Here is an 11445-nt window from a genome sequence, read left to right as displayed (position 1 = left end):
AAAAAAACTAAATTATCAGCTTGTTTATATTTTAAATGACTGTCTTTCCTTGGCATAGGTGGAATATCATTTGATTCAGTTGAAATATTTGCTTAGTATAGTTAAATAATTTGATTATTACAACAAGCAATTATGGTTATGTAAATAGATTGTAGGCCTTTTATGTATGCATGTTTGTCTCTGGCTTTTTAAACTTGTCTTGGTTGTTGTTGAGAAAGGAGATTTGATATCAGAAAGCTTAGCACTTTTTGGAATAAATAATTTTTAGGTGTAATACACAGTTGGTGTTCCAGATTCAAATGTATTTCCAGTTAAACCTTTTTCAGTTTTTGATAGGGTTAGGTAAGGATTAGTGCTGTGTTTTATTATTACTGTTGTCCAGGTCCCCATTGGAGAGATATCTCTTTACTGGCTATCTGGGTGTAACAATTTCACTAAACAACAAGTGAGGGAATATTTGCACACAGACAGCGATTGTAAGCTGATTGAAGTTCTAGCATGTGCCTGTACAACCATTGTCGCCTATTGGCTTCCAGCTATCTAAGGCTCCAATGGCTACCTATATAGTAGTAAACCAGGAAAGGTGCTCTCTTCCTTCCTCGCCATATTTAAAACAAAACATTTTAGATGAATGCATACTCCAACACCAACATACACCAACACCAACCCCAAAGAAAGCAATAAATTATCCTTCACTTTAACATGTAAACGTTAAGGTTAGTATATAGTAAACATTACCTATATCTTAATGTGTAAATGTAATTCCTAAAGCTGACTCATAACATCACACTAGCTTTTAGGTGAATAATATATGCCATTGTATGAAAGCAATGTAGATGCTGATACTATTATTGATGTAAGTTTTAGCATTTATTTACATTGCACTACATTTGTGTCATAAATCCTCAGCCATAAATTCCCAATGTGACAAAATGACACAGAAATCTTTGCAATTATACTGTTTCAATATTTGAATACATGTTTAGGTAGTATAGTATTTCCTTTCCTTAAATTATTGCTGTCATTATGCATTTTCCTAACCTGAGTGAATATTTTACATCACTAAAATGTGATTTTAAGATGCATTTGCAAAATATCCTACACTGGATCATGTTCAGATATAAATGGATGAGAATGGAAAGAGTTAAAGGACTGAGAATAAGGATGTTTGTAGGAATATTTTTGATTGTTTGCTAAATTATTCTTGGATGGAATAGTAAAATTAAGTATTTTAAAAATTGGTAATACCTTTTATGTTGATGTTGATGTTCTTATCTAAGTGAATTACTTTGATGAAACAAACCCCTTGAGTTATTAGAAAATTTTAGTCTCCGATAAAATGATCTGAGGTAATGAGATTTGTTTTTAAAATCGCAATTGCTAGTCTATAAATCAATTTTCCTGGAGTATGTGTCCTCTGGGTCATTAAGATATGTACATGTTGTCTATGGTCAGTGAAGTGCTATCTGTTTGACTGTTTGTTTTGGAGAGTGTTCCTATTTATTCAGGTTGTTTTTTGACCAGCAAACACAGACACATTCTGTTCTCAGAAATCTAAAGCACATTTGTGAACAGGGCCATACAGTGTACACAAACTTTGCTGCCTAACCCCGCTCATACTATATCTTTGCATTTACTAACTGGGGATCTGGACATTTGCTAACTTGGCAGGTGAAGATGAGGGTGAAACTACAGCTGTAACAGCCCATGCCCAACTACCAAGGCCCCTTAGGTATAGAGTGGCCCAATCCATGACTTTAAATTTGCTGCTTCAGGGTTAAAGGTAGGAAACCTCTATCACCTATCTGCTGCCAAAACCAGCTATTTTAGACTGATTATGAAGCTACTCGCCTTTGGTACAGGTTTTGCAGTGATTAACAGTGATGCTGGGGAAAACAAAGCCTCGAAGCAGCCCTACCTAAACCTAAGCCAGATCATCTAAGTGTTTAATTACAATATCCACCAATGTTAAAGGATCCTAAAAGATCCTATAGCAGTGCATGGTTGAGGATGTGTAAATAGGGGTGCTGTAAACAGAATTGCAGCCCACCTGTCACTGAGGTGACTGATGAAAATTTAGCTTTGCAGCCTTGGCATGTTTACTACACTTCTGAATTCTCATGACTTAAAACTCAAACAGCAGGTTTACTTGGGGGTCTTAGGGATTACTAATATAATGTACGTGACTGTGTGTTCTGCCATGTGGCTTTGCCAGCATTGTACTTTTTTGGTGGATCCTTTTTACTTCATTTGAATAGGTAACCGTTCTATATGCAGCCTTTTACTTAATCATGAACATATAAAGCACAGATGTGTTAGGCAGCATTTATAGATAGAGCTCTTTTGTGATTGCTTCAGTGGGCAAGAATAGATTGGGTGTAGGTTGCGTGTTTGTATCTTGTGGGTCTGCATTCTGTTATCTTAAAGCAGTTTCCTCAGGAAGGTGACTCAGGCTTAACATGTGGCTGTTCCATTTTGATACTATTGTTATACAAACTGTTTGTTACACCAATTACTTTAACACATTTTTCTGTTAAATATGGAAAGGTGATCATTTCTGTTTTTGTGTCCCTTATCACATATTACACACAAAGCCATTGTTTAAAAGCAAAGGTCCTTACATAAACAGCCCATTTAAAAGATGAAGAAAACATCAGTTTCAGCAGTTTCATTTGTCATTGTTAACTTGTAAAATCTGTGTCCCTATAGTCTACCTTTGGTTCAGTCAGTGTTCCCAGTATGCCTGTGGGACTTACAGTAAATATAATATAGAGAAATTATATGTCTATAAGACGTCAACTTGTCTTACTGTGCTGTAAAAAAATTCATGCAACATCTCTGTGCTTAATAGTTCTGGGTGTGGGTCTTTATTGTCACAAAAAAGTGTAAAAAAATGTGCCCCCAACCCCTTATCTTACCCTGATCCTTAGACAACCTCTCAGATTTAAACTTTCCCTAATCAAAACTCCAACAAATTCTACAAGCACAGGCTCCTGTATGACAATCTAAGAAAATACCAAATCCAGTTACTATGTAATCCACAATACAAGACTCCTAACGTTCTTTTACCTTCCTTGAGTGAGCCAAATCTCCCATTTGTGTCTCAAATGCTACCCCTCCAAAGTGCTGCAGTTTAAACTGAGAGGTTTTAATCAACAGAGGAAGTGATATCAACCAGCAAGTAGTGTGCAGGACTAGAAGTGATCCTGAGCCTATTGACAAGCTACATATTTGTGAGGCAGAAAGTACAAACAGCCTACATTTTTATCAATCCAATGTATTGCAAGCACATACAGCGTTCATAAGAGTGGAAACTGTTTATTGAAGTAGCAGTTGTGCATCATAGCTACACCATCACAGAAAGCTTCATTAGATTAGATTGACTTTATTGCCAAGTTGAACTGGTATTTGTAAGTGCAGATGCACTTTTAATTAAGTCTTGCATCAAATATTTTTTTTTTCAATTTCAATTTCAATTTCAATTTCAATGGGATGTAATTTTACTTTAAAGTGTTACTTCAGGCATATCCCACCTAGCCTACCCTTGCTTTAAAGCTTCCAATACCATCCAAAAGATTAACACTCAATTTCATCTTGGGTACTAAAAAAAGCAAGTTTTACCCAAGCCTGCCATCTTCACCAGCAGCAGGTGCAGTAATACAGTCCTGCACATGTGCCCATACAGGCTTGTCCCCAACTTTGTATTGTAATTTGGATAGTTAATTGAAAATGTTCACATTTAAATGGGCAGTGATGTGGACACCTGTCTCCTGTACATAAAAGGGGGTAAGAGGGAGCCCGGAGAATAATGTTAATATGCCCCCCGGCTTCTTAGTTGATAAAAGATTTAATTGCCTTTTACAGAAATAAGAATATTACTTGCCTTAATCCATAGGTGTAAGGTGGGTGGTGATGGCTAAATAGAGACAGGTAAAGGAGTGGCTTCACAGTCTATTGGAGCCTGGATTAAGATTAGAAATATTTGGATTTCCCATCAACTAGATAAATAGGTTTTTATTTATTTTTTTTAGCTGAAGGTAGACATTTGTATTACCTTTAAAAATGCCCAGGTTTAGCCCATGTCAGTAAGCTCAAATAAAACCTGTGCCCCATTATAACCTCATAACCATTTACGACAAACTTCTGCTTAACAGCAGACATGCTATTACCTTATTTAGACAGAAAAACGTATTCTGTGCCCCACTCAAACCAAGTCAAACTTAGGGGTTGGAGTGTCAAACTTAGAGGTTAGAACGTATATATCTTGACACCTGGAACCCCTCTACATTCTGTGCTTATCCATATACATTATTATTACTATTATTACCAGCCTCGGCCCTGGGAACATTGCCATAAGCCAATCCGAATGGCTTTTTTTGTGACATATCTGTCAGGGTAGCCAAGAAAATGTGCAACAAAAAAATGTGCTAAATATTCTACAACATCCAATTTCTCCTCTTTTTCGAAAAAGTTGTTGGAATTCCACTTTAATGTAACATGCTAAGTAAAGAAAATAACAGTTACCTCCTACCTATGAATGCTGATGCTTTATTTGTTTAGCTTGATGCAAAGATTTCATCATAGCTGTAACTCTTGTGGACCTTCTCAGTCTTCAGGTTGGTATAATAATGATCGTTTTTCCAGTTTCAGAAAGCCACATTTATTTTACAGTATTTAAGAAACCACCAATCAAAACATCATAAAAACCACTAAATAACAAATCACTGAACTATAATTAGGTTGAAAAGGGAGGGTAAACTGTTCACTGAGAATGCTAAAAATTAATTACATATGAGAACCTTCTTCTTCTTCTTCCTGGCATGTGTCATTGTGATCTGTAGACATTTTTTTACTTGAGGGCTTGGATGTTATCCTCGTGAATGCGTTTTTCACATTGCTATAAGTACAAATATATGTTCAGCTTATCATGCTGGTAACATGTCTTCAGACTCTGGATAGTTATTTATGATAATAGAATGCCATGATATTTTGTCCTTTCATACAACAAAGACTTCTCTGCTTTGAAGATATCTTACAAAACATCACTTTAATGTATAAAGTTCTGGGATTACATATTCACTATGGCAGCTGTATGCTTAGCTAAATTCCTGGACAGGATGAGGGTGATGAGGGCGTTTTCTGTAAGGAAACATGTTCGATGTCAAGGTAGTGATACATACTTGCCCATTTAGATTATAAATTGTAAGCAATTTATCAGATCCTGTAATGAAAAGAAAACAATGCCAAAACCTAAAACATATGCAGTTCAGGAATGTTATGTAGGAATAGTTGGCAGCTATTTAGTGTTATACAGTTATGGAGTGATATGCTCTCAGTGCATTTTGATTACACTGCAATCATATTTATAAATGCATTGCTATCTATTGTTTGGTACATTCTGTTTGGAAGTAGATTAATTGCTCCCCATTTAAATGTAAATGCATTTTTGGTCATTCATTGCTCATCGAAGGTACAGACTTCACACCAGTTATGTATATGAGCCTTTATAAACTCATTGGGCTGATTTATTAAACCTCTCCAAGGCTGGAGAGAATACACTTTTAATAGTGAAGCTGGGTGATCCAGAAAACCTTGGAGAGCTTTACTAAATCTATGTTTTTAGGTCTGCATAAATAAATTTCAGACATACCTTTAAATACAGATAAAGTTTCTTTTTTAAAAAGGTTCATTTTGGTATTAAAAAGTCATCCTAGGTTGATCCTAGCCATTCTCACTTTCACAGCAATAGACTTAGAGTGAACCAGTGAAAATAAATCTTGTTCATTGATTTCTTGGGGTTGTCTCATTTGTACTTAGGTTAGTTATTAGTTTTACCCATCAAAAAAATCAAATTTAAATAATGGTGTGTTCACAACACATTGTGCGTAAATTAAAACTGGGTTAATAAAAAATAATTTTACTAACTACCAAGTGTAGTAAACCAAATGTTTAAAAAGGATTATTGTTGTTGAAATCTGTTTACATGTCCTACATCCTGTAAATTTCTATTTCCATTTCCATTTTGCCAGTTTAAATCATTGTAGTATTTTTTTTTTCAGATGTCCTGCCATGTCCTGTTATACTGTGGGATTCCTCCTTGTCTTCTACTGATAACATTACACAGTCATCTGTTAAACTTAAGTGGGGAACTTACCAAAAAAACCTTCCTCACAAGTGTTGGCTGAATGGAAAAGCTCCAAAAGCAGACCTAGGCTGCCCAGACGTCCATCACCATGAATGGTCCAAAATGGCACTTTTTGATTTTCTTCTACAAGTAAGTAAATTAGTTTTTTTTTGTATTACATTTTTTATTATTGTATATTAGGTATTTATGTAAAAAAGAGTAATAATATTGTATCATGCATTCATATATTTAAAGGGAATGTGTTGAATATTTTAGGCTGTCTTAGGCAATTTCAGTGTTTCAAAAGGTTGATGACTACCGTTGTGTTGACCACATACAGTAATAAAATGGATAGATATGTGACAGAGAATGATGGGTGCTAAGGCATCTGTCTATCCAAATACCACACGTCCAATGGACAATATCCTAATACTCATGCATACTGCTACAGTAGTCTGTATCTTTATACATGAGTTGGTAACTCCGTTTTCACAACATAAGAATATTTATTTAATAATATACATTTAGTCAATTTCTTGCCTGCTGAATATTTTTTCAAACTAAGGTTGGCAGTAGGTTAAAAAGCCACAACATCATACAACCAGTAGCACCATTCACATAATTTATGAGACCAATGACATACTGAAAGGAGGAAACAGCTGCAATCCTGAAAAAAGAGCTCATTCATAGCAGTCTACATTATTCTGTGTTTTCATTGCAGAAAGTTCAGTTCCTGCAGGAAAAAAAGCAATGGTAATTAGTTCTAATGGGAGATGACTTGCACTGAGATAACTACGTTTTTATATTGAGGGATTTACAACTTAGAAATGTCCCAAACACATTAAATTTATGAAGGTGACTTAGATATTAAAGATTCAAAGTTCCAGTGGAGCAGAATGTGATTGGAAAGACTGCACATATAGAAAAGAAGATATGTTGGGGTCAGGGAAATGGACTGGTGCTCTGGGCTCCCCCATGTACAGGCATGCAAAGTTTTGCATATTGAAAACTAAAATGTTAAATTATTCTAGTCTCTGTTTATTGATGGCTATAGTATTGTGGTCTTTCCATAGTAGCAGCATTAGTGTTTAGTCTTACCAGTAACCTCTCTGGCATGGAACACTGTAAGTATACTATATCAGAATACTCTAAACTTTGTAATGACCACCATTTTTGTAACTTGTCTACACAAGGAATAGGCATTGCTCATGCACTGTTGCATTAGTTTATGCCCACACTGGTCTTTACAGCACAATCTATGAAGGGAAGAGTAAGCAATGTATGCGGGGAAGGCATAGGGGAAGGGACAGCAGACTTGGGACATGGAGCCCCAAGAGCAGGAGACCAATGCTGAGTCAGCTGGGCTGGGGAGAGACAAGAATCTGCAAGCTCTGCTGTGGTTAAATAGGTGAAGCTCTGAAGACACTGTGTATGCTGCTCCCAGCATATACATTCTACAAATCAATGATTGAATCAAACCATGTTGAAAGCAAACTATAAATTAGCACAGCCCAATAGGTTTTCTCCAGCCTAGGTGGAAGTACCAGCAGACCAAATGATCAATGGCTATGATGGGTTAAATATACTTTATTTACTGTTGTGTCATGTACATTTTCGTGAATCTGCTTCCCTCTCCCAGAACTGCAGTTGTTAGAAAATGCATTTTGATTGGTGCAAAACCATTGAGCGGTGTGTTTTTGGCACCCAATTTTAATAAAGATTCACACACCATCCTTATCTACTCATCTCTTATATTACCTATTTCTTTCTGCACTTTACTAACTTCAGTAGCTGAAAGTATGATCTTTCCTGTCTGACAATCAGCAAACCATTTCATGCTATGGATGTCTTTAGCTTGAAAAAGAAGATACAAGCACTTTGGACAATGGCAGGAAGAAGCTCTGTAACTCTCTGAGCAACTGATAGGGCTCTCATACACACATAATGAGGCCTATTTACTAAAGAACGTGTTATCCTATCAAGTGAAAGGATATTCCTATACACATAATTCATAAAAACACTTAGAGTATTCAAAGTAAAATGTTTTCTATCCATTACTGGATAACTGAAGTGACACAATTTATCGTGTGAAGATTCTCTACCTCATTACTAAGTCAGACTCAATTGTTTTTTGGTGCTGCAGTGCATAAGAGCACACATTTACAAATGGGGCATGTAAGCTGTGTATGTCTCGGTGACATTACTGGTCCAGTTACAAATAGAAAATCCAATGCTGGTATTTATTTATCATACAATTAGGAACCAAAGCATGAAATACATGTTTTATTAGTAGACAGAAAAAATGCACAGTGCATATTGGTTCAGTTAAGTAATCCCTACACAAAAATGGTTTACCTGCACCTATTTAGTGTGAATGTTTTTGTTCTCACAAATCGCATGATGTGCAACATTTTAGAACTTTTCCACTGTCCTCCTCCTCTCTGCCCATTCTCCAGTTTTCTCTTCGAGTGTTCATAACAATCCATTATGCCTGCTCGTGTGTTTTTTCATTTTTGCTTCTTCTTCTCTGAATTCTTCATATTCTGTACTCACCCACTGACAAAATGACTGAACTTAGGAAAATACACCCACTCCGAAAACATTTGTGTTCATGAGCAGATACATATTTGTTGTTTTTCATATAAAGTAATGTTTCCAGCATTTGAAAATATTTGAGATGCAAAAGGACTTGATATATACTGTATATCCAGTCTGATATATACATAAATACAGACTACACAGGCTACATTCCATTGAATATTTGTGTGAAGTATAATATGTTTGATGAGCAAGAATCCGGGAGATAAAAATAGGATGGCTTATGACAGTAATGGCTTCTTTTGTGATCATTACAAACCTAACTCCCCTTTTGTGACTGTGCTATGTCTGGAATGTAATATAAAGTCATGTGAGGATTATATTGACCCCAAACATAGTACAAGTCATTTAGAAATAGTTTGGCGTGTGTCACACTTCAAAATACATGACAGCTTATTAATAGGTGTCTGCTTTTCATCTTGTAGACCCTATCAACAAGTTGGTGGAATGAGTGGGAAAATATATGAGATAGTTAGCCTTCTAATCCAGGGTCAGAGTCACACAGGACAACAAAATCAGATTTCTTTCAACACATTAATTTATAAAGTATCAAAAGTACGATCTTTGCAATCTGTTCATGAATTTGAATGTTTTACAGTCATCATGCTTTTGCATACACCGTACATCATAATTTATTAACATTTTTTACTTATATTCTTGCCAGTGTGGGTTGACCTTAAAGTAACAACGTACAATGGGAGAGGGGGGTCTAAGCTGAGACATAAACTCAGGATGCCTGTTATTGAAACAAAGTTTCCTGTCCTTCTAATTCATTCTTCCTTTACTTATACCACCATAGCAAGTAATATCTCCCACAGGTACCCTTGCAGTGCAAAACTCCAAATGGTCATTTGGTTATCTTCACTGCCGTAGCCTAATCTTTGTTACTAAAAATATTCCTGCGGTTGGATTTTTTGTGTTTTGATCTTGACAATTACCTCTTTTCTATATTTCATATATCTCAAGTTATCTTAAGACCATCCTCAGTAAGATCTTACTTGTAAAGATCTTACTGGAACACTTCATGAATAAAGTTAAGGAAGAAAACATACCACAAAAATTATCAGTAATATTCATCAGGTTTAGCTTTTCAAACATATAATTTTCTCAAGAAGAATGGCCTTTGGCCAATAAATGGCTTGGTAAACATTAGAGAGCTAGTAAAACTCATGCAACAAAAATCTCATCTCATTATAAATAACACATATACACTCATTCACCACAATGTACAGGTATCCATGATCTTATTAGCCACTTGTTATGGTAAATGCTTTATGGTAGCATTTTTTTTTATGTTTTTATATACAGCAATGGTTGATAGGACAAGCATTCTTGTCTGGGCTGAAACTATGGGCCCATTATTGTTTGTGACCTATATTGCTCCTGTTGTTCCACAACTTTCATAAACTCATTTTAGTTATTTTGATATTTCTTACACTGAACATTTCTGCATAGTGCATATTTAACAGAGATCAGGCAATCGGTGTATTTTAACATTTTGAATTTCTCAAACCTAATACCTGGACCATACTGTAGATGCATACTTACATTTAATTTCATTCGTATTTCAGCAAAAATGCATTGCTCAGAAGTTATGTTTAAACATGTTCTGGCTTATCTTTTTAATCTGTAGATGTGTCAGATCAGCGTATTTTTTCAACAGTAAACCCGTGCTGATAAATTTGTAAAAAGATGAAGTATGGTATCCTGTACAAATCTTATTTTGTCTTCAGAAGGAGCTTTTTTGTGCACTTTGTCCTCACACAAGTAGTTGTGAGGCCTCAGCGTTTGCATTGAGTAACTTCTGTCAATAGTAACAGCATTCCTCAACCTCCAACAACATTCCTCAGGTCTAGAGAGAAGCTAATGTGTGCAAGCATTAGGAGAACCTATATAGGAGAAGCCTCCTTTTATGTTTAAAGTTCTGGTACTGACTTACCAGTTTCTGAGTTAATAAATTACATATACACAGAAGCAAAAGAACGGTGATGTATTAACCAAAGAGTTATTGCTACTTAATTATAGCCCGCTAAAAGTCCTTACACATAAACCTATGGTCCTAAATTCTTTTTGCATGTTCTAGTTAGGGAAACATTCTCTTCCCAAGCCTGGTATGTTTTTTTCAGCAGATCATTACACAGTTGTCATAAACAGCAGTTTTCAAACACTGTGTAAATGATGCCATGATCATGACCTTTTGGTTCAACACATCAAATAAGTTTGGCTTAACATCAGAATTATTATGGTCACAGCTGTTTGGCAAGGGCTATGATTTTTAAAATAAGTGTTTTTATTATGAGATGGTATATGCAAACACAATACAAAGAGACCTTTATATTAAATAAAATATTCCAGAACAAGCATACTTGCAAAAAGAAAGATATTACTTAACTTTCCTGCTGCCAGTTTGGCACTCTTTTTAGTAGAAATCCTCAGCAGGAAAAGGTTTCAGAAATTGCCAATCTCCTGGGTTCTGGGCAGCTTTCATTGGTTCCTCCAGCTGAATTTCTAATTCATCCTTAAGGACCTATCCACACAAAAATGTTAGAACACAATTTTCTTTGGTTTAGCAATGCATCGCAATGATTTTTAATGTGCCCAGTATACATAAACATGCACATTGCTATCTGCTATAACATGTAACCTGCCGCAGTGCATGGAAGTAAAGGAAACTTTCAATGAAGGCACCCTACAACCCTAAAAAACTAGGAATGTGGGAAAAA

At 35.6% G+C, this 11445-nt stretch overlaps 1 protein-coding gene across 2 annotated transcripts in view; it reads left to right on the top strand.

The window, feature by feature from the left end:
- GASK1B (golgi associated kinase 1B) overlaps positions 1–11445 on the top strand; it is a 31673-nt gene that overhangs the window by 8947 nt on the left and 11281 nt on the right. For both annotated transcript variants that reach the window (XM_072405975.1, XM_072405974.1), the window contains exon 2: positions 6060–6274. In XM_072405975.1, the coding sequence (XP_072262076.1) occupies positions 6060–6274 (215 nt within the window). The remainder of the gene's footprint in view (positions 1–6059; positions 6275–11445) is intronic.

Source organism: Pyxicephalus adspersus, chromosome 3 (genome assembly GCF_032062135.1).
Source record: "Pyxicephalus adspersus chromosome 3, UCB_Pads_2.0, whole genome shotgun sequence".
NCBI classification, from domain to species: domain Eukaryota; kingdom Metazoa; phylum Chordata; class Amphibia; order Anura; family Pyxicephalidae; genus Pyxicephalus; species Pyxicephalus adspersus.
The sequence above is the reverse complement of the archived record's forward strand: the minus strand, read 5'-3'. Positions and strand labels throughout refer to the sequence as shown.